At 52.6% G+C, this 26588-nt stretch overlaps 2 protein-coding genes across 4 annotated transcripts in view; both read right to left on the bottom strand.

Annotated features, from left to right (window-relative positions):
• The window catches only part of BMP1 (bone morphogenetic protein 1), a 47305-nt gene extending 24892 nt beyond the window's left edge, over nucleotides 1-22413 (bottom strand). Inside the window, exons 1-8 of one of the 2 annotated variants that reach the window (XM_027549843.1) lie at nucleotides 22247-22413; nucleotides 13957-14070; nucleotides 10764-10934; nucleotides 10460-10577; nucleotides 9979-10157; nucleotides 9145-9250; nucleotides 7365-7489; nucleotides 6704-6819 (exon numbers count right to left, since the gene is read on the bottom strand). In XM_027549843.1, coding sequence (XP_027405644.1) covers nucleotides 6704-6819; nucleotides 7365-7489; nucleotides 9145-9250; nucleotides 9979-10157; nucleotides 10460-10577; nucleotides 10764-10934; nucleotides 13957-14070; nucleotides 22247-22400 — 1083 coding nt within the window. In that variant the 5' untranslated portion in view covers nucleotides 22401-22413. The remainder of the gene's footprint in view (nucleotides 1-6703; nucleotides 6820-7364; nucleotides 7490-9144; nucleotides 9251-9978; nucleotides 10158-10459; nucleotides 10578-10763; nucleotides 10935-13956; nucleotides 14071-22246) is intronic. The other variant, XM_027549841.1, reaches the window with a different exon arrangement.
• An 845-nt stretch (nucleotides 22414-23258) lies between these two features.
• SFTPC (surfactant protein C) lies at nucleotides 23259-26264 on the bottom strand. 2 transcript variants are annotated; one of them, XM_027549845.1, is made up of 6 exons: nucleotides 26107-26264; nucleotides 25219-25377; nucleotides 24507-24629; nucleotides 24158-24268; nucleotides 23663-23810; nucleotides 23259-23463 (listed from the first exon to the last, which is right to left on the bottom strand). In XM_027549845.1, the coding sequence occupies exons 1-5, from the start codon at nucleotides 26209-26211 to the stop codon at nucleotides 23673-23675; spliced, it is 636 nt and encodes a 211-aa protein (XP_027405646.1). In that variant the 5' UTR covers nucleotides 26212-26264; the 3' UTR covers nucleotides 23259-23463; nucleotides 23663-23672. The 2 variants fall into 2 exon arrangements, with proteins under 2 accessions (XP_027405646.1, XP_027405647.1); XM_027549846.1 differs by lacking the exon at nucleotides 24507-24629 and having other exon boundaries at nucleotides 26107-26226.
• Between the last annotated feature and the right edge of the window lie 324 nt (nucleotides 26265-26588).

Raw genomic sequence — 26588 nt, 5'->3', positions numbered from 1 at the left:
CGTGCTCCGCAGCAAGAGAAGCCACCACAATGAAAAGCCCACGCTCTGCAACTAGAGAAAGCCCTTGTGCAGCAACGAAGACCCACCACGGCAACAAAGAAAATAAATAAATCTTTTAAAAAATAAAAAAAGAGTGGCTGGATGGAAGAAGGAATGCAGAGGGCCAAGTGAGGGCTTCTTGGCTCCTAAACTTACTCTCTTAACCACTATTCCACGTGGCTTCTCTGAGCCTGCCAATCAAGTCCGCTCAGCAGCTGCACGGAGAATAGCAGCCACTTTCCCTTCTTCCCCGGAAACAACCGTGACTCTGTCCAGGATGGATGCATTCAGGCCCCCCAAAAAGAAACCGCGTCCGGCTGGCAGACCCCTACAGGGCCCACCCAAGACCTTCCACGGGCAAGAGGAAGCAGAGGTCACCACAAGTAGGAGGAAGAGACCTGGGCTGGCAGTCAGGCGCATCTCACAGGGAGGTGCAGCTGTGGCTATATTGAGACCGGAGGTGTCTAATTAAGACTTGTAACGACTTCTGTCGTGTGGAAACAGCAGTGCTCTGGTGGCAGGGGCACTGCCCTTTGCCAAGGAAAACCTGGCCAGCTCTGCCACTTCCTAGCTGGTGATTCTGGCTTGGAGCCTGACTTTGGGCCTCACTGTCTTTGTCTGAAAAATGGAGGCGATCATAAGGATTCCACTGGGGAGTCGTGGGGAAAATGTGATAGGGGTGCAGAGTCCCCAGGTGAACCCTGCGTGTGGGAAGTATTCCTCATTCGTGTTGGGTGGTCTCAAGGAGGAGCTGGGAGAACACATCAATCCTCGGAGACCAGTCGGCTGGCCTCAGGCAGATCTCGGGCTCATCACTGAACTCCTCTGTTTCCTTATTTGTGAGATGGTAATGGTAATAGTGAGCTTCCCTGGTGGCTCAGCAGTAAAGAATCCACCTGCCAATGCAGAAGACGTGGGTTCGATCCATGGGTCAGGAAGATTCCCCTGGAGGAAGAAATAGCAACCCACCCCAGTATACTTGCCTAGGAAATCCCATGGATGGAGGAGCCTGGTGGGCTACAGTCCATGGGGTCACAAAGGAATTGGACAGGACTTAGTGACTAAACAACAATGACAACAACAAATGGTAATAGTACCTGCCTCATAGAGTTTAAGGGAATTGAATTATTACATGTAAAATTTAAGACCTTGTCTGACACCAGGGTCAAACATACATGTCACACGTCCATATGGCAGTGTATGCCACTCAATATATGTGGATTTCACTCCTAGAGTTGAGTTTAGATAGTCTGATATTTGGGTCACAATATGGTCCACACCAGCATCCAGGAAAATAGAGGGAGGCAATTGAGGCACCCAGGGACGTTGACTAGGGCTTATTCATTAATAGATCAGGACTATAGAATGATACTTGCTTCCCAGGTGGCGCAGTGGTAAAGAATCCACCTGCCAAAGCAGGAGGGATGGGTTTGATCCCTGGGTCAGGAAGATCTCCTGGAGTAGGAAATGGCAACTCACTCCAGTATTCTTGCTTGGAAAATTTCAGGGACAAAGGAGCTTGGCAGGCTAGTCCATGGGGTCACAAAAGTCAGACATGACTGAGCACATACACACACACACACACAGAATGATACTAGCAGCTAACACTGAATTCCTGCTATGTTTAGGCAGTGCCCTATAAGCACTTTATGTACATTAACTTGTTTAACCCTTGTATCAACCCCATGAGGGAGGTACTATCACCAGGCCCATTTTACAGATGGGGAAACAAAGGCTCAGAGAGCGTAAGCAACTTCCCCAACATCATACATCCAGTAATGAGCACAGCTGAGGGACTTTCCTGATGGTCCAGTGGCTAAGACACTGTGTTCCCAAAGCAGAGTGCCTGGGTTCGATTTCTGGTTGGGGAACTAGATCCCACATGCCGAAACTAAGACCAGGCACAGCCAAATAAATAAAAATTAACATATATATTAATTTTAGAATTGCAGTGCTAAAGAAGCTGCTTGAGAGTCCCTTGGACAGAAAGATCAAACCAGTCATCCTAAAGGAAATCAACCTTGAACATTCATCGGAAGGACTGATGAAGCAGAAGCTCCAATACTTTGGCCCCCTGATGTGAAGAGCCAACTCACTGGAAAAGACCCTGATGCTGGGAAAGACCGAGGGCAGGAAGAGAAGGGGCGACAGAGGATGAGATGGCAGGATGGCATCACTGGCTCAATGGACATCAGTTTGAGAAAACTCCAGGAGATAGTGAAGGACAGGGAAGCCTGGCATGCTGCGGTTCATGGGGTCGCAAAGAGCTGGGCATGACTTAGCGACTGAACAACAACGGATATATATATTAAAAAAAGAACACAGCTGAGAGTCAAACCTAGGCTTCAACTCTGGCTCTTAAACTTATGCCATTAACCTCTAGTCCCTGTGGCCTCCCCAGGCCTACCAATCAATTCTGCCCAACAGCTGTACAAAGAAAGAGCATCAACTTTCCCTCCATCCTCAGAGCCCCATGCCCTTCAGTGCCCAAGAAGAGAGACTTAGGAGTGGACTCAGCCCAGGCCTTGCAGAGCAGGGAGGAGATGGGTCATCTCTGCCCAGTTGGGGAATGGGAAGTAGGGGTCAGGGAAGGCCTTACAGAGGAGGCAGAATTTGGGCTGGACCTTGAGGAAGAGTCAGGATGTCGGAAAGTAGGGATGGGAAGGAGGGTGGATACGCCAAATCCAAAAAACATTGTATACTCTTATCTTCTTGGCTGCTCTACAACAATTGACTGTGGTGTCCTGAAACCACTCTCCTGCTCATAAAGGAGTTCCCTTTGTTGCCTGGGAAACACTGTAAATACTCTTCAGGGCAGCTGCTAATCACTTGCAGCGTCAAGGCTTAGGGATCCTCAGAGAAGTCCTCCAAAGTGACTCTTTCATCTGACATCACCGAGACTTGCGTGATTGTACAAGATAAGATTCACATATCACGTGCATTGCTGGCAATAAGCTGAGAACTGGGAGGCAAGTGAAAAACAACCTCTCAGGAGCCAAACAGATGTCAAAGTCCATTCGCTAATGCCGTTAGATTTATTTAAGGTTTACTGTTGAAAGAGTAGACTTTGGAGTTAGATAGTCCTAGAATTGAGTGCTGGTTCCACCACTGCTACCGGAGCAAACTTGGCCAGGTCTACTGCCCTTTGAGCCTCGAGACCCTCCTCTCTCCAGCAGGGATAGCAGTACCTACATCATGACACTGCTGTGAGGAATAACGAGATCATGCATATAGAATGCCAATACTTTGCACATAATTGGCCACAGGGAGTGGCTGTGACAATTTTATGATGCCATCTTCTTCTATTCTCCCCAGCTTTTAAATGTTTCTGTCCCCTACAGTTCCATCTTTCATTCAGTTATAATTCTATGGCTTCAACCAGGACCATGGGTATGTTTTGTGTGTGTGTGTGTTAGTAACTCAGTTGTGTCTGACTTTTTGTGACCCCATGGACTGTAGCCTGCCAGGCTCCTCTGTTCATGGAATTCTCCAATCGTGCCTTGGTTAATCTGAATTTTTTTTTTAATCTCTAGCCTACTCCCAGGAGCTCTGGGCACACTGCTGAAAAAGGATGGTGAGTCTTGTGGGAGATATGGAGGGAGCAGGCTGAAGGCATACAAGGTTTTTCTAAGGCAAGGCCATATGTCCGCTAGAGCAGGGGTCCCCACCCTAATTGCCAGTCCATGGCCTGTTAGCAACTGGGCTATATTGTAGGAGGTGAACAGCAGGCAAGTGAGTGAAGTTTCATCTGTATTTATAGCTACTCCACATTGCTCACATTACTCCTTGAGCTTTATCTCCTGTCAGTTCAGCCATGGCATTAAATTCTCACAGAAGAATGAACCCTATTGTGAACTACGCACGCGAGGGATAGAGGTTGCACGCTTCTTATGAGAATCTAATGCCTGATGATCTGAGACAGTGATGCTAGCGCCAGGGAGTGGCTGCAAATACTATCATTAGCACAATAAACGCAGTGCACTTGAATCATCCTGAAACCATCCCTCCCACCCCAGTCCGTGGAAACACTGTCTTCCATGAAACCAGTCCCTGGTGCCAAAAAGGTTGGGAACCACTGCTCTAGAGACTAGGGCCAGCCCATGTCAGTGCAGAGCAAGAAGGGAAGAAGTGGGTCCTGACAAAGTTGTCCTATGCCTTCTGACAAAGCAAACCTCCTAAACAGGAAAGAAAGGAAGCTCTACCCTCCTCAGTGCTCCTCAGGGCCAGGGACTATCTCGGGCACCTGTCCATCCCTGGTGCCAGGCCCAGCGCCAGGCACAAAGTGGCCAGACAACACTGTTGCAGAAGGGCACTTAAGTAGTTGTTGAAAGAACGGAATAGGCTTTGGAATACACACAGTACTACAATCGCAGACTCGGATATCATAATCTAGGTTCTACGAGATCCTGGGCAAGTTAGTTTTTCTAAGTTTGCTTTCTCATATACAAAATGAAGCCAACAGGAATTCCCTGGCAGTCAGGTGGTTAGGTCTCTGTGCTTTTACTCCAAGGGGTCAGTTCGATCCCTGGTCAGGGAACTAAGATCCCACAGGCTGCATAGTGCAGCCAAAAAAATAATAATAATAATAAGGCTAACATTAGCACCCAGCCTTTAACGTTGTGGGGCTAACTAAAAGACATAACACAAAGAATTTAACACGTGCCTGGCCAATCATTAGTGCTCAGTAGTCATTACATGTTGTTATTATCTGTGGTGAAATTTCCAAATTCCTCAGTAGAGGAATGAAAGAATCCAGGGCAAGGTCAGTACAAGACAGCAAAAAGGACCACAATTTTTAAGTTAGATTCAGAACAAGGAGAAGAACAAGGAAGGGGTAGGTTCACTGTTGAGGGACGACGTAGAAAGCTAAGCGAGAGAGATAGGGAATTACTCAACTCTCAATGAAAGTTTGTTGTAAAAAAGGATGATCTTCAAATTACAAAAAATAAACATCATTTGAAAAGGAAAGAGAAGCTCAATAATATAGGAGGAGAGTCAGCAAGCGCCTATTTAAATTGGCTTTTGTCTCTAGACTCAAAAATGACATCAGAGGACATTCAAATAACTTGCAGATGTGATCAGTGTCTGTAATCTTGAGAAGTCAGAACAGAATCTTTCCAGTTTTCAAAAGGGGTGTGTGCGAGAACGTACGCATGAGTGTTTGGGGAGGAGAGTTTGGAGTTTAATTCTGGGAATTGCAAACCATGGAGTTCAATGTTAATCCCCAATTCAACAGATGGTCTGTGACCATTTAAAATAGATAGCCTGTGACCATTTAGAAAAGAAACACTTGATTGCTAGGAGCCAGTTTGGGTTCACTGGAAATAAGACACATTAGACAAATCTTACTTCCTTTTAAAAAGGGGCTTTACCAACCGGTGAAATAGTACTTATGTTTGCTAAGGCAATCCACCCACTTACTTGGTATTTATTAATCACTTCCTATGCCAAAGACATAAAGATGACACAGGCCTGGTCTCAGAAATGGCTCCTACTGTGGTTGGTCAACCCAGTGGTGACCTGTGGCTGACTGGTAATGACTCTTAAAGTAGTCATCGTTAGTGGAATAGCTCTGCCTGAAGCCTGCAGATTACTGGGGCAATGTCAATTCAGAGGGAGATCTTGGGATCTGCTTTGATTCATATCCTGTTCAACATTTTGATCAAAGGTTGAGTTTAGAAGACCCAGAAGACATGCATATCCAATGAGCTCATGACAGAGTGAGAATGGCTACCTGGTAGATGGTAGAATTCTGATTCAAAATGATCTTGAAACCTGTTGGAATAAGCAATGTGACTGATAATAAAATCTAACCCAGCTCAAGGTTGCACTAGAACATTAAGTACCAAGTTCCAATCAAGGGATATAAACCCTGAAAAGCTGTGGGTGCAATAAAAATATGAAGGACATGGAAGACCCAAGGGTGGGTGAGAGATCCAGACTCCACGTGAAAAGCCTGTGAATGGATCTGAGAAGCAAGTAGAAAAATGCGTAGCACATAATAAATGCTCTTCATGAGTTAGCGTTTGTATACAACTATCAGTAGAAGCCTCCCATCCTCCTGGGCTTCCCTAGTGGCTCAGATGATAAAGAATCCACCTGCAATACGGAGAAGGCAATGGCACCCCACTCCAGTACTCTTGCCTGGAAAATCCCATGGACAGAGGAGCCTGGAAGGCTGAAGTCCATGGGATTGCTGAGGGTCAGACATGACTGAGCAACTTCACTTTCACTTTTCACTTTCATGCATTGGAGAAGGAAATGGCAACCCACTCCAGTGTTCTTGCCTGGAGAATCCTAGGGATAGGGGAGCCTGGTGGGCTGCTGTCTATGGGGTCGCACAGAGTTGGACACGACTGAAGTGACTTAGCAGCAGCAGCAGCAATGCGGGAGACATGGGCTCAGTCCCTAGGTTGGAAAGATCCCCTGGAGCAGGGAATGGCCACCCACTCCATTATTCTGGCCTGGAGAATTCCATGGACAGAGAAGCCTGGCGGGCTACAGCCCATGGGATCACAAAGAATTGGACACGACTGAGCGACTTTCACACTTTCCCATCCTCCTGTGGGGTGAATGAGTACATTTCCCAGGCAGGTCATTCACAGCCACAAGGACTCAGCTCTCCTACTCGGGGGTCCTGGCAGAGGAAGTGATGCTCAGTTACCTTCTCCCCAGGTGTGACCGAGATGCGCCATACACAGTGCATGTGGGCAGAGTAGCCATTGGGGTACTCGGGGGAGGAGAAGTTGCCTGTACTGTCCTGCAGGGTCTCTCCACAGGCTGTCAAGGAAAGGAAATGATCAGATTGCTTGCTGCAGCTGCCCAGTCCCCCCAACCTTCTGGCTTCTCATCCTGGGCCCTGGTGCCCTTTGGGGGACAGCAGACTGGTTGAGCAGAGCAAAGAGTCTGGGATGGTTCTGTCCCTTTAAGATCCACCTCCTTCTCCTCTTTTTCTATCTAGTGCCAGGGATGCCCTGTTGTCAAGGCAACAAGGCTTCCAGAGTTAAGGTCAAGCTCCTTGGGAGGGCCTCATTCTGTCTCACTTCCTGGGAATTGCTTTGCACGCCCCCGCCCCCCAACCCTTGGCTTTTTCTACTCCCACTGCCCCTCACTCTCAGAGACCCTCAGAAGGTGGGTGGCTCAGCATCTCCCCATTAGAACCGAGCCCCAGTTTGGCTCTGTAACTTGAACACTGCTCCTACCTGGGTGCCCCCTCCTCAGAAACCAGGCTGCCTCTAACTTTTCTAAGTCTCACAGCTTCAACCTTCTTGGCCCCAGGGCCTGCCCTCCACCCAACTCTGTCCCGTCCCCACCCCTGCCCTGACCTGGGCACTTGTAGAGCTTGCGTGCCTGGGCAATGTCCCCCTTGCTGAGTCGTGTCCTCTGGCCAATGGGGGGCTTCACCCCATTCACCTCATACTTGGGAACGATGGTGTCCAGGAAGATGCCCCTGGGGAGGAGGAGAAGCCCAGGCCCGGGTGAGAATCAAACGGAAGGAGGGTGGCTCGCCTGCATGCACCCAAGGTCATGACCCTGCCAGAGCCCAGACATTCCTCAGCAGGGTCAGGGACGGGTGGAGACATCTCACCCTGTCATTACACTGCCCACTGACCAGCTGCCACCCTGCTCCGTGGCAGCCACGCCACAGGGCCTGGGGGAGCCCCAGGAACACTTGGGAGGTTGAGAACACAGACCTAGGAGGCCCTGGGGACCCACCCGTGCCCTGGCTCTGTCTGGCCCACCTCCCAACCCTGGGAGACCTCAGACCCCCTAGTCAGCCGTGTCTCAGCCCTGCTTCTGAGGCCCCTTGTGCTGTATCAGCCCTGCCGACACCCCTCCCAGGACTACCCAGGGCCAGCCCTTCTTTCTTCCTGATGGCACCTGGCACAAGGCCAAAGGGCAGGTTCCACTGTGGCCAGACCAGACCCCAAAACAGCCCCTCCAGCTCCTGACCCATCGTGTCTCCTGTCCCCCCAGTTCCTGCCTGCTGGGTCCCGGGTGTTTCCATCTGGGAAGATCAGAATGCAGGCAGAGCAGGCAGCCCTCCACCTCCCCAGGGCCCCTGACTCACACCCAGCTGGCTGGACCTCAGCAGGAGATGGGGTAGGATTGGTGGGAAATGGGTGGTCTGTGGGTGGGGGCTGGGGTGACCTCACCACCCTTCCTTGGTCTATTCCCTCAGGTCTGGAGGCAGGAAGAGAGGGTCTAGAAGGAGCGACTGAGGAGAGGGGAAGGGCCAGTGTCTGGGAGAACAGAGATGGAGGAAGAGGGCAGAGCCAGGCATGGGAAAGGCCAGGCGTGGCGGGTGAGGGAAAGCCTGAGGAGGGGGAGGGGCAGAGTCCCATACTCTGCTAAGGAGAAGCTGGGATGGGGAGGCTGGGCCAAGACTGCTGGGGGTTCTGCCTGTGGTTTCTGGGAACCTATGCTTAGTCATTCAGTCCTGTCTGACCCTTTGCAACATCCCCTGAACTGTATACCATCAGGCTCCTCTGTCCATGGGATTCTCCAGGCAAGAATACTGGAGTTGGTTACCATTCCCTTCTCCAGGGGATCTTCCCAACCCAGGGATCAAACCCAGGTCTTTCCCACTGCAGGCGGATTCTTTACTGTCTGAGCCACCAGGAAGCCTGGGCTCAGGATAAAGAGTAGGTGTATATGTGCTCATGAACTAGGGAGCGGGGCTGATCCAGGACAGAAGCCAGCCTTTGTACAGATCAATTACAAAAAGGCAGACCCACCAGAAAAATGTGCCCCCTTTGGCGGATGGTTGAGGGAAAAACTCAGCTCCCTTGGGCTGATACAGCTCCGGGGCCTTGGCATCCCACGTGCCTGGGCAGCAGCTGGGTTTCACCCTCCTGCGGCCACTGTGCCCAGTACTAGGTGAGGAACCTAGGCCCTGGGAGTCCCAGTCCTGCCACCGACCCACCGTGGAAGAGAGCAGCAGGGCAGGCAGCACCCATGGGTCCTCTGCTCCAGGGCCTCAGCCACCCAGGGGCCCACTCTTGTCCTCACTGATGACCCCAGTGGGGCAGGCTAGTGCAAAGTGGGAGGTCTACAGAGGGCAGGGTTGGGCTGCCCCAGAAGAGGGGGGCCCCCATCTCTCACCTGGAGAATGTGTTCCGGGCATAGTGCATGATACTGTCAAAATCATAGGTCTCCCCCAGGGACTCCACCTCCTGGACCTCCATCTTCAGGAAGTTATACTCCTGCCCTGTGAAGACCAGGAGAAGGGAGTGTGGGAGGGGAGGGGGCGGGGGCGGGCGGGGGCAGGTCTGTGGGGGTTGCAGCGCTACCTCTTTAGGGTTGGGGATGGGGTCCTCCCTGCTCTTGAGAGGTGACCCCCTACCTGGGGGTCCAGCAGTGGCCCAGGGAAGCCAGGGGGAGAGGCGGGTCTCTAGAAGAGTCTGTCCAGCAGGGTGTAGGTGGGGTGAGGATGTGCTGGAGAAATGACTCAAGGGACGATAGGAAGGAGGCGCCCATTTCTAGAACCACTGGGGAGATGAGAGCAGTGAAGAGGGGAGGAGAGGGAGGAAGCAGGAAGGGAGGGAAGAGAGAGCATAGTAGGGAGAAAGGAGAGAGAAAAAACCCTTTAGAGGACAGAATAGGCAGAGAGCTGAAGACTGGGTAAAAGTGAAGAGAAAGGCTGAGGCAGCATGGAGACAGGGCCGACCCCTCCCCAACCCCCACCCTGAAGGCCAGGTGGGTTCTGGCTGCTCCAGGCAGCCCTGTGTGCAGGACCTAGACCTGTCCGGGCCTCCATCTGACAATGGATTTGAGGTCCCTGAGCTGCCACTGACCCAGAAAAGATGCTTCAGGGGAAGCGTTTGGACCCCAGGCAGGGCTGGGACTGTAATACCACGTTGAGCAAAGGTGATGGCTTAAGGGAGCAGCTCCCACCCTGACCAGAGACCCTGGAAGGGCAGGCAGAGAGGTCTGTACCTGGCTGGATGTTCTCGCGCACGATGGAGACGTGGCGGTCTCGGTCGGGTCGTGTGTGCTCGTGCCAGAAGCCGATGACGTGACCCAGCTCGTGGACCACGATGCCAAACTTGTCACAGTTCTTGCCAATGGAGATGGCCTGGGGGCCCCCGCCACGGCGGCCCACGTAGGAGCAGCACCTGGAGGGCGGGGCCAGCTCAGGGGGGCGGTCCCGAGCTGGGGGAGTGCATCCACTCAGGGGCCGGGCGTGGCTGCCAGGGGGGTCAAGGAGCAGAGGGGTGGAGGAGGGGCCCGAGCGCGGGATGCCCGGGTTGTGTGCTGGGGTCTGAGCCACATCTGGGGCAGCTCCTGGGGAGATGCTCCCATGGCAGGAGGGGACACATGACCCAGGGCCGTGCCCGGGGGGACGGCTGCAGTACCCAGGACCGAACACGGGCTGGGGCGATGGCCGAGGGTACAGCGCCCAGGGGCCCCTGCTCACCCGCAGGGTCGGTAGGTGAACACTATATAGCTGTCCTCGTCCGTGCGCTCTAAGAAGGTGACACAGGTGTGCTTCTCCCAGTGCCTCATGGCCTGCCGGAAGACTGCCCTCTGGCTGCCTGCGGGGACAAAGGAGGCCAGGCTGTCACAATGTCCAGGGGGCTCACCTCCACCCTCCGCTAAAGAGTCAGCCATTCATCAGACAGGCAGAAGGCACCACTCACACCACCGCGTGTGAGGCTGCTGGGGCGGGGGGGGGGGCCTCTACCCCCAACCGCCCCCACAGCCCCCAACATCATGCTCACCAGTGAAGTTGCCCCCAATGACAAAGGGGATGACTCCATCAGGCCACACCCGCTCTGGTCTGGACGTTGCTGCCCGCCGGCTCCGGGACCGGCTTTTCCATCTCCCACGGCTTCTCCTCTGAGGCTTCATACTAGTGTTCTGGCTGTTGAGGGTAGAGGAGTTTCCTGAAACTAAAAAAGGAAGCCATTGGTAGCAAGGGCATGAAGGGCAGGAGGAAGCAAATGACAACCGATCCTCATTGTCTAGGGGTTCTGTACCTGCCCACTCCCTAAAATTTGTAAACCCCCCAAACCAAGACCATCAGCTCTTTCATGGTCACTGGCTGTGATGCAGAGCAGTGAGAAATTTGAGTCACCCAATGTATATGACCTGGGCTGAGCCTGAACAAGAGGACAGGCTGCCTCCCTATTTCAGCTCATTCTGTAGGTAAGTATCTTCTTCATAATTTAGTTAGCGCCACTTTTTTTGTGTTTTTTTTTTTTTTTTTGCATTTTTATGCCTTTTCTTGGTGATTTCACTGTCTAAAATGACCCTCTCCCTAACTCCCAAGTGCAAGAGGGCTGGGATGTATATAGGGAAAATACCTGTGTTAGATAATCTTCATTCAGGCTTGACTTACAGTGCTGTTGACCATGAGTTCAGTGTTAATAAATCAATGACATAGCAAATAAGATGTCTTTAAATAGAAACACATATATGACTTGGTTATGTGTTAACAAGTTGATGAAAATGTGACCAGAAGCTTGTAGGAACTTAACCTTGTATTTCTCCTAGGAGTAATGGCTCAGAATTCACTAATTCAGTGTTTGCAGTGACTTTAGGGAAACTAACTATAAGGTTATAGTTATAACCTTATAACTATAAACTGTAACTGCCATGAACAATAAGAATAGACTACAAGTAAATAAGAGAACAGAGGTGTACTCATTTCCCTGGACCTACAGGGAACCTGAGACTAGGAAACATTCCTGCTCAGCTAATGAAAGTGTTAGTCGCTCAATCATGTCTGACTCTATATGACCCCGTAGACTATAGCCCACTAGGCTCCTCTATCCATGGAATTCTCCAGGCAAGAATACTGGAGTGGGTTGCTGTGCCCTCCTCCAGGGGATCTTCCCGACCCAGGGATCAAACCAGAGTCTCATGCATTGCAGGCAGATTCTTTACTGCCTGAGCTACCAGGGAACTTTCATAATTGTGGAGCATACAGAACTTAATGTCTTCTTTAAGAATTCCCAAGTACAGGTCCTCATTTGACACAGTAGCTCTCATGCTGGACTGGGCAAGTGTCACTACCTACATTTGACAGATAAGGAAACTAAAGCCTAGGACTTGTCCAAAGTCGGATGGTAAGTGGCAGGTCCAGGTGACCCAAATTTCCATTCAGCTTTCCCCTTGTCTTTCCCCTTATCCCATGTCTCCTAGTCCCCCCACTAAGGTCAAATAAGCCTTGCCAGTTATCAGGCTACCAGGTCACCCTCCAGTGCCAGCTGCTCACTGGCATAGTTTGACCTTTACTCCATGGACTGCCCAGCGAAGATCCTCCCTCATGCAGACTGGACAACTACCCAGCACCACCAGAGTATGCCCAGAACAGGCCCCACTGAGAATCCCCCACTTTGGCAAGGGGAGGGTTATCTGTGAGCAGGACCACGGTGCAGAGCAGTGAGAAGGCTGGACAGAACTAAAAGAGCCCAGGGCCTCGACCCCACCCTCCCCTCCCCCATTCACAAGTGCCAGGCTGGCTGGGAGGTGCTTGGACCCACCGCTGACCTTGAAGAGCTTCAAGTCCAGCTGGGGAGAGAGAAGTATAAACAAGTCATTGCAGTGTGATTTGACTTGTGAGATGCTAATAGTGTAAGCCCAGAGCAGAGAGAGCACAGCAACTGGTGGCCTGGTCATGCCTGGGAGACGATCAGGGAAGATTCTCTGATCAGGAAGATCAGAGAAGCTCTTGAGATAGGCCATGAAGGATGCGTAGAGGCTTGCAAAATGGGAGCAGGAGGAGAGGCCAGGAGGGATTGTGGGGTTGAGCAAAGAACTTGGGATTTAGAGTGTGAAGGCTTGGGTTCCTGTCCCAGTTCCGCCACTGACTAGCTCTGGGATCTTGAGTAAGCCACCTCACCTCTGTGACTCTTGGTTTCTGTACAGACAGTCTCTGATTTACGATGGTTTGACTTACAGTGTTTTGACTTTATGATGGGACGAATGTGATCCACACTCAGGAGAAACTACACTTCAAAGTTTGTTTTTTAAGTTTCCTGAGCTAGTGATAGGCAGTATCCTCTCCTGAGATGCTGGGCAGTGGCAGCAAGCTGCAGCTCCCCACCAGCCACACCATCGTGCTGGGAAACAACCCACACATTTGCAACCATTCTGTACGCAGACCATCATTCTATTTTTACTTTCAGGACAGTATTCAATAATTACATGAGGGATACATCATTTTATTATAAAATAGGCTTTGTGTTAAGATGATTTTGCCCAATAATAGGTGTATGTAAGTGTCCTGAGCACCTTTAAGATAGGCTAGGCTGAGCTATGATGTTCAGTAGATTTGGTGTATTAAAAGCATTTTCAACTTCACCTATTTTCAATTTATGATGGGTTTATCAGGATGTACCCCATCTTGGCTCAGATAGTAAAGAATCTGCCAGCAATGCAGGAGACTCAGGTCTGATCCCTGGGTTGGGAAGATCCCCCAGAGGAGGGAATGTCTACCCACTCCAGTATTCTTGCCTGGAGAATTCCATGGACAGAAGAGCCTGGCGGGGCTGCAGTCCATGGGATCACAAAGAGTTGGACATGACTGAGCAACTAACACACTTTGACTTTTTCACACTTTCAGCCCAACCATAAGGTGAGGAAGATCTGTGTCTGTAAAGTGGGAGTTGTCCTGACCTACCTTTGAAGGTGGTTGGGGACAGTCAAGTTAGAAAAAAGTACTTTTTGAAAGTACTTCATAAACTGTAAGCAAAAACAACATGGGTGCTTAGCTTTGGGTATGTCTACACTTGCCACGGTACTGGGGAAGGGATAAAGATACACTAGGAGAAGACAAGCCCTTATGCTGGATTCAAGTTCACCACCTCTGTCCTGGGAGGGCCTGGCTGAGAACAGAGGCATTCCCTGTTTCTCCAATTCTGGAACCCGTTTCTGGGACAGAGGAGGGCTGGCCTGTACCCAGTGTACCTGCAGCTTTGATGGAAGACCTGCGGGTTGCACGCTGTCTGAGGTCCGCAGCCTGCTGCACTTGGAAGGCCCTCAAGTCCTCCTCGTCCAGGGCGATGTCCCCAAGGAAGGCAGCTGGAGAGAGAAGAGGCAAGGACAGTCAGTCGCCCTGTGCAGCACTGACTGCCTGACCCGTGGCCACTGCCCCAGCCCTCACTGCAACTGTAATCCTCAAATGCCTTCTAAGGAAGAAGAGTAGTGGGGGGCCAGCTTTGCGGATCTTTTGGGAAACTCAAGCTCATTTTTCAGTTGAAATCTCATCAAAGCTGATGCTCAGCCTCACCAGACTCCTCAAAGACAGGGTCATTTCATGTATTCCATCATTCTTTAGCAAATGCCTAGTAATGTCTCAACAGTAAAGAATTCACCGGCAAAGCAGAAGATGTAGATGGGGGTTGGATCCCTGGGTCAGGAAAATCCCCTGGAGGAGGAAATGGCAACCCACTCCAATATTCTTGCCTGGAGAATCCACAGGCAAAGGAGCCTGGTGGGCTATAGTCCGTGGGGTCACAAAGAGTCTGAGCACACAGTAAGCACCTACTGTGGGCCAGGTGCTACTCTACTGTTGAGCAAGACAGAAGTGGTCCCCACTCGCTTGTAGGAAACTGACCTTAAAGATATACAAGTAAACAAAAACAGAGCTGGAGAATTCCAGGAGGGGATGGGTATTCCCAACAAAATCAAAGGCGTTAAGAGGACAGAGTGTCTACTTTGGGGGTCCATAACCTTGGCATTGTGTTGGGCATATGGAATTCGCTTAACAATTGCCATTTCAATTACACTGAGGGGGACCCTATGAATAAAAATGGGAGCAGGAAAGTGTGGTAGGGAAGTCAGGACACCTGATGGGCTCAGAGGAAAAGGTTTAACAGTGATTCCAGTCTGAGTCTCAAGTCCCCTCTCGGGAGGGAGAAAGATCTGGGGGAAAAGAGTCCCCCACCCCACAGCGTTTTGATTTCTGGTGCTGTGGGAGAGGTTTCCTGAGGGGTGTATGCCCAGCCAGCAGTGGGATTGCTTTGTCATATGGCAGTTCTATTCCCAACTTATTTTAAGGAATCTCCACACTGTTCTCCGTAGTGGCAGTACCAGTATGCATTCCCACCAACAGTGTAGAAGGGTTCCCTTTTCTTCACACCCTCTCCAGCATTTATTGTTTGTAGACTTTTTGACGATGGCCATGCTGACTGGAGTGAGATGACACCTTATTGTGGTTTTGATTTGTGTTTCTCTAATAATGAGTGATGTTGAACATCTTTTCATGAGGTTTCTAGAGGGATGGACTGAACAGTCTGCTTTCTGAAAAATACAGGGGGAGCTGAACCCTTTGGAAGGTGCTCAGATGCAAGCTTCCACGCTGGGCTGCGGTATGGGAGGCAGGAGGCGGCACTGGAGGTGGAGCAGAGAGCAGCCTCCCGCAGACCCACCCACAGCGACATCTGCTTCTCATCCCCAGTGCTACAGAGGCCTGGAGAGCAGCATTACACAAACTGTTCTAACCTTGAGGCCTTGCACACAGGTTTTTCCTCACCAGCTGGCCCACTGGGTGGACACACACATACACACCCCTCTAGTCATCACCACAGCATCATACACAGGGGTCAGTGTTCCGCCAGACTCATGGTAACATCCACACCTGTGCCATCCAAAACAGAGCTCCAAAAGTCACACAGACATTCCTGCACACACGAGCAGCACCCACACCACCCCTTCTGGTAGTGGCAGGCACTCGATATACATTTGTTCAAGTCAAGTGTCATGCTGACATACTTCGGGCTTGCAAACATGTGCCAACAGACACTCACTCTTCGACAGGTGTGACCTGGAACTGGATGGGCAGAATGTGGAATGACTTTATCAGTTGTCTAGGCCAGTGTCCCATTTTATAGATGCAGAAACTGAGGCCCAGAAGGGCAATGATTTAATGGAGATCATGCTGCTAGTCACTACCAAGGCTGGATTTATACCTCAGGCCTCCCAATTCCCAGTCCAGTGCTCACTGCACTCGAGTTCGTCAGCTTGTAGAACCCACATTCTAAATTGTTTGTTTAGTTGCTAAGTCATGTCTGACTCATTTGCGACCCCATGGACCGCAGCCCGCCAGGCTCCTCTGTCCATGGGATTTCCCAGGCAAGAATACTGACATGGGTTGCCATTTCCTTCTCCAGGGGATCTTCCCAACCCAGGGATCAAACTCCCACCTCCTGCATTGGCAAGCAGATTCTTTTCTAATGAGCCACCAGGGAAGGCCCATATTCTAAATACATATACACAAAAATACTCATTCAGAAACACACATCCACCAAAAAATATACACATCACAGACAGTCCTAAAACACATGCAGAAGCTCCAACACACACAAACCAACAGCAAGTTCCAAACCCTTTAAGCCAGTAATAGTAGCAATAATGACACCTTATGTAAATATCTGTTGAAATTTGCCTGTGCTTTCCTGTTGACAAAGTGCTCTCACATTAATGAATTCATTAATCCTGGCCCGCCAGGGATATTCCCAATAAGCCAAACTCCAGCCATACACTTGCCAAGGAGCATCCCATTACAAACTCTTGGAGAAATAACCTAGTGGTTAGATTTGAGCCCTCCTCCCTGACTTGAGTGGGCTGGTAAACGGTGGCTGAGTGGTAAAGAATCTGCCTGCAATGCAAGAGCCAGGTTTGACTCCTGGCTTGGGAAGATCCCATGAAGGAGGGCATGGCAACCCACTTCAGTATTCTTGCCTGGAAATTCCCATGGATAGAGGAGGCTGGCCGGCTACAGTCCATGGGGTTGCAAAGAGTCGCACATGACTGAAGTGACTTAGCACGTGCGCTCACGCCAGCCCTGACTTGAGAGATCAGAACACTTGAATGTGAGACGGGAAACGACTTGGCCAAGGTCACCAACTGGTAAGTGGCCCAGAACTTCTTCCTCCACATGGGAAAGATTTTCTTACTGAAAACATCTTGGTGGCCTTGGCTCAGCAACTGATGGGACAGCAATACAAGGTGCTTCTCAGCTGTGGTCTGAGCAAGGACATGGGATGGGAGACACACCCCACGGAGGTGGTGGCGGGTCCTATGTGCTAAAGTCTACACAGGCACCCAGTGCCACATGAATGCCCCTACACCTCTGCTCTCTTTGCACCTCTACACGGACACTGTACCCTCAAGCTCACACAGCCACAACCATAGGCATCACAAGGATACAATGTGACTGGATATTTAAACTCATCTTCGGACACAGCAGCGAAGAACAAGGTCTTTGGAGTCAGACAGATCTGCTTTGAATCTGCGTGACTACCCTCTCACTGACAAGTCACAAAAACTCTTCTAAATCTCAATTTTCCCCTACATAAAAAAGGAGCTAATAAAAGAATCTGTCTCCCAGGATAACTGCACAAAATAAAGCATGTAAAGAGAGCATCCAGCACAAAGCCTGGAGCATAGTAAGCACCCACTAAATGGCCACTGTTAATATCACCCCAATAAGAGCCCCATGGTCTCAAGGTCAGCTCTCTACTTTCAAGGCCATACAGTTTTCACCCACACAGGCCTCTGGGCTCATTGAAACCCCTGAGAAGCAGAACATTTCATTCCAAGTACAGAGGCCACAGAACTGTGCTGGCCTGTGGGAGCAAGGCAGTATGGAGGGCTAGCTGAGCAGAAGGCAGGACCAGTCCTGGGCTAGGCTAGAGGCCCTGGGCTAGTCTAGAAGTGGAGCACTCACTGTCAGCAGCGGCCAGTGGTGTGAATGTCATGACTGAAGAATGCGAAGGAACCAAGGCGGGAGGGTTGATGGGGTGGGCAGGAGACCCTTATGGCCGGGAGCTGAAGGCCCTGACCATGCGCAGTGCCCTCCAGGGCAGTTAGGGAAACTGGATTCTGGAGAGTCCAGGAAGCCCCTCCTCACCCAGAAGGAAGGGTCAAGGTCAGAGTAGTAGTTGTTTTCAACATGGAATCAAACGTTTTGTTTTGTTTTCAGGCTATAAATCAGCCAGGGGCATTTATGAATGCTCCATAGCCAGTCCCCTGACCTCAAGCAGGATATGAAAGACATCAAGCTGCATCCCTTGAGCACATCCTTCGGTTGGCCTTGGGACTCCACAGTCGCCTCCCCTTTTGGAAGGACGGAGAGGAGCCTGGCTGGTGTGATACAGAACCATGTGTACCAGGCGTCCTACACAGGTCCCACCCATCACACAAATGCAGGCTTCTAGCAAGCTTCTAGCTGGGGGAGGACATGCTTAAGCTCCTGCAACTGTCTGTGTGTGTGTTTAGTCACTCAGTCATGTCTGACTTTTTGTGGTGCCATGGATAGTAGCCCACCAGGCTCCTCCGTCCTTGGAATTTTCCCAGGCAAGAATACTGGAGTGGGTTGCTATTTCCTCCTCCAGGGGATCTTCCCCACCCAGGGATCAAACCCAGGGTCTCCTGCATTGCAGACAGATTCTTTACCACTAGTGTCACTCGGAAGCCCCCCTGCAAGTGTTTGCATGTACTTAATCACAGCCATACATTTACACACAGGGGCATATGAGCACATACACATGTACTCAGGAGTACCCACACGCACAGTTGAATAGACTTGCCCATAGAGCAGGGACACACCCACAGACGTGTAAAAACACACTAACTGCTTCCCTGTGCAAGTCCCAGTGTTTTCAAATACACAAAGAACTGTATGTGCACACCCCATTTCACAGGCTACACCCCCTCACTGAAGGAGAGGGGCACCTTTAGAAATGGAGAGAGGAGAGGAGAAAGGGAGAGTAGCTGAATCCCTTGGCTATCCTTAGGAGGTCTTTAGTGGCCTGAGGAGTGATGCACTCTACTGCATCCCCTCCTCCCCCAATATCTTTTCCCAAAATCCCTGGAGAAACTAGAATTTCTGGAGCTTCTTCTTCCAGGGGAGTCCCAATGTTTCCCCATTCATCCCGAGTCCAGGAAGATTATAAGACTTTTCCTCCTTCCTTGGGGCACCGAAAAGAGAAGGTGACTCATGGAGCAGGGGTATAGGTGGGTGGGTGACTCATGCAGCGTGTCTGGAGGGGGGAAGTGGTCTGGCAGGAGAAGGAATTGCTTCTCAACCTCCAGAGCCTATAATCTACTCCTCTGAGGCCCTGTGAAGTCCAAATCTGGGTTACAAAGCCCCTGGGATAAGGATGGTGAGCTACTAGACCACCTGGCCTCCCCATAGCATATCTCTGAGCTGCCAACTGAGGCAGAATTAAGGTCCTTGCTGGCTCAGGAGCATCCTGTGGGCTTCTCTGCTGAATGGAGCAGCTGCGTCCCAATTCTTGCCTCTATGGTCTCTCCCAGAGCCCTGAGTCATCTGGAGCAGAAGGAACTGGGAATCTTGGGAAACGATTTCCTTGATGGTTTGGCATCCCAACATACAAAAAATGAGGGCTGAGTCGCAATCTCCCTGGGAGAGAAAAAGAGGGCTTGGTGGAAACGGCTCTGAGCACACACAGGCTATTTTGGCTTCCTGCCCTTTGCTCTGGTCTTGCCAGAACCTCTCCAGGGTCTCAAGGGTCTTAATTCTGTCCTTACTGCCAACAGTAACCCCAACTCTGACAGTCAGAAGAAGGAGAAGGAAGAGAAGGGAGCTGGAGAGCATCAAGCAGGTACAGCCAGGTGCATTCAAAGGAAGTCAAGTCAGACACCATCTGCCACCAGCATCTGGAGGTCAGGGCTCAGCTGGGGCAAGAGGTGACGGCAGGCAGGAGAAGTTAACACAAACAGAGGGAAGAATCTGGGGACCTGAGGCCCGAGGGTGCTGATATGGGGTCTTAGGAGTCAGGCAGGAGGGAGGAAGGGCTGTACCAGTCACACTAAGGAGGGAAGCCCGCTCCAACCCCAAGTCTTGGCCTTGTCAGGCTCTCCTGGCCACCCCTAGGTCTGGCCCAGCTCCCCACAAGCCTCACTTCACCCTAGTGGAGAACTTGCTCCAAAGCCTTCGTTTGAAGTTCCAACTCAGCTAGCCCCACCCAGCCAGCATGAAATCTGAGACTGGGATGGAGCCCTGAACCTTCCCTGCTCCAAAAAATCGCTCCAATTTCCAACTGGTAGTGAAATACATCAGCCTGGCTTCCTTCCTATTCTTTAAGGCCTTGTCCAGCTCTCTTTCTCCATGAAGATTTCCCAAGCCTTCCCGGCATGCTGTGATCACTGTTTCTCTGCCAGCACCACTACCATGGGGCAAGAGGTTCCTTGAGCATTTAAGGGCTTCCCTCCAAGGTGGCACATAAGATATCTTGGTTTGTGCAGTTGGTTCATCCACAGATGTCTTGTGCCCCCTTTGGACTGTAAGCTCTTTGAGGGCAGGGAGCCTGGCTTATAATTCTTTCTCTCACAACATCAAGACCATGGCCTGGGACCTTTCTGTAATGGAATTCTCCAGGCAAGAGTACTGGAGGGGTAGCCATTCCTGTCTCCAGGGGATCTTCCCCACCCAGGGACTGAACTCAGGTCTCCTGCATTGCAGGTGGATTCTTTATTGTCTGAGACACCAGGGAAGCCCAAATGCAGGCCAGTTGAATGAAAATGACACAGGACGGGGTTAGGAAGCTATTCTCTTTTCCTGAAAACCAAGCCCATTTTCTCAGGAAAAAAAAAAAAAAAAAGTAAGTGTGTGAGGCACAGAAAACATGGGGTAAGCCACCAATGTTTATTTAGTGCTTCCTGAGTGTTAAGCTCTAATACACATTTTATATGTGTTCTCACATTTAATCTTCACCACCAACTCTACCGAGAAATGTATTATCAGTTCCATTTTACAGGTGAGAAAAGCAAAGTCCAGAGATGATAATTACTGTTCCCAAGATGCTACAGCTAATGAGTTGTGGGTCCAGGATTGAGAGCTATGTCTGCCTGCCTGCAAAGCCCACACTCTGGCCACTTAGCCTTATGTCCACCCCAAGCCCAGTGAGAAAGATGGAGGCTAACGTCTGGTTTGCTCACAGCCCAGCACGGGTGGAGGAGGAAGGATTTCGGCTTCGGCTTCTCCTGCTCCCACTGGAAGGTCCCTTATGCCTGTAGTTTGCTCTGCTCCATCACCCGAAGAGGGGTCCCCTGGGTCAGAACCAGAGCAACCTGACCCCCTGTCCCCCGTGCCACCCACAGGTATGTCTAGAATTCCAAGCACCCCGAGTCATTCCCCTGGCCCTGGCTATTTGGAGACAGTCTGAAATCAGAGGCTGGAAGTCGAGGAAAGTTTCTGATATCTTATGCCCTGTGTGTTCTCTTGTCCATGGCAGCCTGTTCAGGGTCATCCGATCAGGCAAATGGCTGGAGTGCAAGACCATCTGGTCACTCTGGTAGGGGGGAGGGGGGGAATCCCTCTGGGCCCAGCAGGAGTGAAGGGGTTACACCAGGTCTTCATGGACAAAGAACACACACACACACACACCCTCTGGGGCCCTGACCTGGGCTAATTAACCTCCAGTGTCTGCAGGATGGAGAGAGCTGATATACAGTACCTAAGTTCCGTTTTTCCCCCTTTCCACCACCACTTGGCCTTGGCAGGGGCCTCTGGCACAGGGGGACAGAAGTCAGTCCCAGTCCTGAGCTGGCTTCTCTGACTTTTGACAGCTGTCTCTGAGGTCTCAGTAAACTGCTGCTGCTGGTGGGGAAATGGGATCCCCAGGGGGCATGATCTCAGAGGATCCCTTGAAAAAAACTTTCTTCCACTTGGACTGGGTGGGTGGGGGGTGGGGGTAGGTCTCAGGAGACCTGCTTGGAGACTGAGGCCTCCCTGAACCCAGCCGGACAGATGTGTAGCCCCTAGGGCAGCCCAGACAGACAGGATGGAAAACACCAGTGTGCTGGAGCCCCGGATCTGGCAGAAGGGAAAACTGCGTGCACACACACACACACACACACACACACATACACACACACAGGAGTTTGGCCGGAAAAGTTTCCAGTAGAAGGAAAAGCCTCCTTGGCCACAGGTTTCCTCCCGGTATCCCGGGAGGAACCCTCCTGGGGTCACACCAGAGGTAGCCACTGGGCAGCTCACACCAATCGCAGCAAAACTTCAGTCCCTACAATTCCCCCAAACTTCCCCCCTCCACTCTCTCCCTCTTTCTTTTGTTCCCCACTGCATTGCCAACCAGGCAGCTCCCAGCTTCCCACACCGGACTGTCCTCCCCCGAACCCTCAAGCAGCCGGCGCCTCCCTCCGGGCCCCGGGCCGCCCGCGCCCGGCCCTGGCGCCCCGGGGACCGGCCGGCGGAGTCGGGGGCACCTACCCGCCTTGCAGGGATCTTTGTAGTTGAGGGGCTCTGCGTCGTCCTCCTCCCCCAGGTCATAGGTGTAATCGGCCAAGTCGAGCGGCCGGCCGGGGCGCGCGAGCAGCAGCAGCCAGAGCAGCAGCGGCAGCGGCGGGCGGGCCACGCCGGGCATGCTGGCGGGCGCGGCGGCGGCGGCGGCGGCGGCGGCAGCGGCGGCGGCGGGTCGCACCCGGACGCGGGAGCGGGCGAGAGGGGAAGCGGAGGACTGGCGGCGAGGGGAGGGCGCTCCCGGCCGCCCGCTCTCCCCCCGAGCTCTCCCTACCTCTTCCCCTTCCCTCTGCTCGCCCTCCCTCCTTCCTGTCTCCCGCCCCCTCTCCGGCCCGGCTTCTCCGCTCTCCCTTCCCTTCTTTCCGTCTCTTTCCTTCTCTCCCTCCCTCCCTCTCCCCCTCTTTAGGGAAATGAGCTCGCTGGAGGGCGGGTTTTCGCCCGGAGCTCGGCCCCCCTCGGGGCCGGGACGGCGATCGGCCGGGCCGGGACGCACGCCAGCCGGAGGCGGGGAGGGCACGGAGCCGGCCAGCCTGGAGGGGGCTCGGGCGGCGCGGGGCGCGAGGCGGCGGGGCCGGGGAGGGGGCGCCGGTCCCCGGGGTGTCCGGCCCGAGCCCCCTCCTGGGCCTCCGGACACGCCGTCGGGTCGATCGTGCAGCCTCCGCCCCGCTCTAGCCCCCCTTGTCTCGGATTGCGTTTCCCCGCCTGCGGCTCTCGCTGTCTCCGGTTCTCGGACCCTCGCTCTCGCCCATCTCGGTCCCTGTCCCTCTAGTTCGGTCCTTCGGTCTCTCGCCGTCTCCGTCTCGCTCCCTCCCTCGGGAGACGCCACTGGAGGGCGCCTGGAGCCCGCGGATTGCTCCCCAGTCTCCTCACCCTGGGATCGGGGGAGAACGGGAAAGCCGGCTTGGCGCCCCCAAGGCTCTAGCCTTCCCCTGGCCGGCCCCCACCAAGAGCCGGGCTGTGAGAGGACAGACGAGGTACACCCTTCGTTTTGCAATCAGGATGCTTTAATCTTTGGTGGTAGGAGCCCCCTTGGGCCCTAGGAGCTGCTTCTCCTCTGCCCACCTCCTCCCACAGTCCCATTTCTGCAGGGCCAGTCCCAGTGGTGTCGACAGGATCTGCTTCCTGCCAGTCTGCACAAGACCCTTTGCTCCTGGATCTCCGCTGTCCCTCTGGGGCTTCCTGAGGCCCTGGGAAGCGAAGAAACACTGTTTATTATGTGAGGGAGAAGGACTGGAGGGGATGTTTGTGAAACCCTCCCTCCCTGGAGCTCTGTAGGTGACCCCATCTTGTTGGGTCCCCCAGTGCCTGGTCAGCTGACATGAAGAGGTGGCCCAAACCGTCCCGGGCTGCGTCTGTTCCCGTGCCCTGGAGGTCACACCTGCTCACCTGACCAGTCCTAGGTGTAGTACAGGGGCACCTCGCCACACAGGGTGCTCACGGTCCTGCCCAGGAAGGCCAGGTCCCCAGAGAATGCTGAGCCGGCGTCATGGCCCTGCTCCTGGCCCAGCTTCGAGGAAGGCACTTGGGGCTTGGCCTGGAAAGAGCATCTGGTTTGGAGCCTGGGAACTGAGTTTCTGTCTCACCTGTGGTCCTTATCGTGGGACCTCAGGTGTGCCAGGCAGTCTCTCTGTGTAAAGAAGGTGTTGTGCTAGAATCAGAGCCCCCAGGGGGTATGTGGGCTCAGCTAAGCCAGCAGCTTGGCTGCAGGGTGGGGATGGGGAACTTGGCTAGGAAAGGTTCAGTGCAGGGGAATCCAGGGAGGACATTCACCTGGCAGTCCACGAGGAGCAGCGTTTTACAGGTGACAAAATCATCATCTAAAATGCTCCTGCCAGCAGCCCTGGGAAAAGCCAACCCACTCCCTCTTACCCATACACCCACCTGGAAGTTCTGCAATTTTCTGGTGAGAGCCTCGAGACTTGGGATGTTCTGCGGAGCCATCTTCATGATGTAGCAGCAGGTTCCGGGGGCTGGCTTGTAGGCAATCAGGAGCTGGGCATGGGGACATACAAGAGGGTCAGTTAGTAAGGTGCTGCCTAGCTCACTCCCAACTCTAGGCCATCCCCCTCTAGGTTGGGCACTGGAAGGAGTCATACTGGAATCTGGGGCTTAGCAAAAGCGCTGGGGGTGGGGAGAGATGAACCTGTAGGAAGGCCAAACCTGAAGAGGTCTAGCACAGAATTATCACTGGTTCCCTAGCCTTGGGGTCAAGAGGTCCGAGCATACCCACCCGCTGGTAGTCATAAACCACAGTGCCAGTGGAGCCAATGGAGAAAGTGGCAGTGGTTCCCACACGCTCACTCAGGGCCAGGCGTTGCTGTGCTTCTGGGCCTGTGATGCTCATCTCTAGAACCTAGAGGAGGGCATCGTGCTGCCTGGCATTCCTCTTTCCCCACTCATCCCAGCAGCTCATACCCACCCTCAGTTCCCTTTGTGCTGTGCTATGCTCAGTCACTTCAGTCATGTCCAACTCTTTGAGACCCTATGGACTGTAACCCTCCAGGCTCCTCTGTCTATGGGATTCTCCAGGCAAGATTACTGGAGTGGGTTGCCATGCCCTCCTCCAGGGGATCTTCCCGACCCGTAAGAGATGGAACCTGCATCTCTTATGTCTCCTGCATTGGCAGGCGGGTTCTTTACCACTAGCACACCTGGGAAGCCCCAGTGTTCTTTACTCAAATGCAATTCTTTCTTTCCTGGGAGCTCAGAGAGGCCCAGGGAAACCAGGCACTGGAGGAAACAGATTGTTCAACTGTGGGGTGGGGGCTGGTGAAAAAGCCCAGGCTAAGTTTGCCACCCTGTTTCCCTCTGTCCTTCCCTGAGGTGTCACTTGCCTCCTCGCCTCATTCCCCGTGGGCAATTTGCTCTCTGCCCACCCCATCCCAGGGCCTCTATCTGACCTGCCCTGTATCCACTGCCCACCCCATCCCAAGCCTACTCACCATCTCTGTATGTTTCTGGCTCATGTGAAGGCCCATGAGCAGGGCCCCTACGATCACCACGACAACAAGGACCACAACCACGACCACGATGAGAAGGCGTTTGATGTTCACGGGACAGCAAGGGATGAGGAGCCGGCCCCCAGGGACTGCTGTGTAGTCCTGACATGTGGGGCAGGCGGGGAGACAGGTATGAGGTCATGAAGATGCCCCTTCTCCCTGCACAACTGAGACACCCTCCCACTCTCTCCCAGGACTGAACAACCAATGCCATGGACGTGTAGAAGAGGGCTGAGCCGGTTAGAGGCTTCCTGGAGGAGGGGGCCTGGATTCCAACAAACTCATAGATGCTTAGAAGTGAGGTCTAGCTTGAACAGATCCAAGAGAGCCTGTTTCACCAGTCTCACTTCCTGCTGTTTCCTGCACACCTCTGACATCCCAGCCACACCCATACCCTCCAGTTCCCCTCCAAATCCATGCTTTTAGGCGTATGATCCCTTCTTCCAGCAATGCCTTCCTCCTTCTCCACCTGGTGAGCTCCAGCTTGTTCCTCTGGAGCCAGCTCAAATGTTAGTTTTTCTGCAAAGCTTCCTGTGACTTCCTGCATAGTGGCTCCTTTCCCGTGCTCTCTACAGTCTTTTCCACGGACCCCTTTGATGGCTCGCAGCCCCTTGTATGGGAATTAGTGGCTGCTGAGTCTGCCACTCCGAGTCTCTGTCATAGTGGTTGGTGTCCCTGTCTTAATTTAGCACAGTCCTAGGTTAGTTGAGTGAATGAATTTGGGTGAGGAAACAGGCCCAGAGAGGTTGGAGGAGGTAGAGCCCATCGTACACAGATACACTCTTGCACATGTACACACACACACATACATGTACACACGATCAGACTCACCGGCGGGCTCTCCATCAAGACCTCTTTGCTGCCCACATCCATCTTGCTGTAGACACCTTCCCTCCTCATCTCTGAGTACGACGAGGGTCTTATATGTGCCAGCATGGACACAGGACAGAGGTAAAAGACCCAGTCCCTGTCTGCCAACCAAGCCCTCAGCTTTGAAGCCTGTTTGTTCCTGGCCCTTCAGAGCCAAGGGCCGGATAAGCCAGCTGCAAGAGCGCCTAAGGGCCCTTGGCCCTGGCGCGTGAGTCCTGTTGGCCCCAGGGAAAGCAAAGCTGGGTGAGCTGAGCAACCTTGCCCTTGAGAAATCTACACCTCTCACCGTGGGTGTCTTCCTGGCGTGCCTACCATTCTTGCTGGCACCTGCCCCTGCCATCTTATGGCTTTTCCTGTTCTTCTGCCAGGCTGAACCTCTTCAGCAACCAAGGGCCAGACTCAATGGGTCCAGCACACTTCCCAACAGATTTGCCCCCAGACTT

The sequence above is a fragment of the Bos indicus x Bos taurus genome, chromosome 8 (genome assembly GCF_003369695.1).
Source record: "Bos indicus x Bos taurus breed Angus x Brahman F1 hybrid chromosome 8, Bos_hybrid_MaternalHap_v2.0, whole genome shotgun sequence".
Taxonomy (NCBI): Eukaryota; Metazoa; Chordata; class Mammalia; order Artiodactyla; family Bovidae; genus Bos; species Bos indicus x Bos taurus.
This window is presented reverse-complemented; position numbering and strand designations above follow the sequence as displayed.

Excerpts from the sequence above, each read along its gene's own strand:
- SFTPC (XM_027549845.1), bottom strand. The coding sequence starts at position 26,211 with ATGCTGGCACATATAAGACCCTCGTCGTACTCAGAGATGAGGAGGGAA. Across the intron at positions 24,269-24,506 it reads TGGTTTATGACTACCAGCGG|CTCCTGATTGCCTACAAGCC; the intron begins GTGGGTATGCTC and ends CCCCATGCCCAG. Across the intron at positions 23,811-24,157 it reads GAAAATTGCAGAACTTCCAG|GCCAAGCCCCAAGTGCCTTC; the intron begins GTGGGTGTATGG and ends TGCTCTTTCCAG.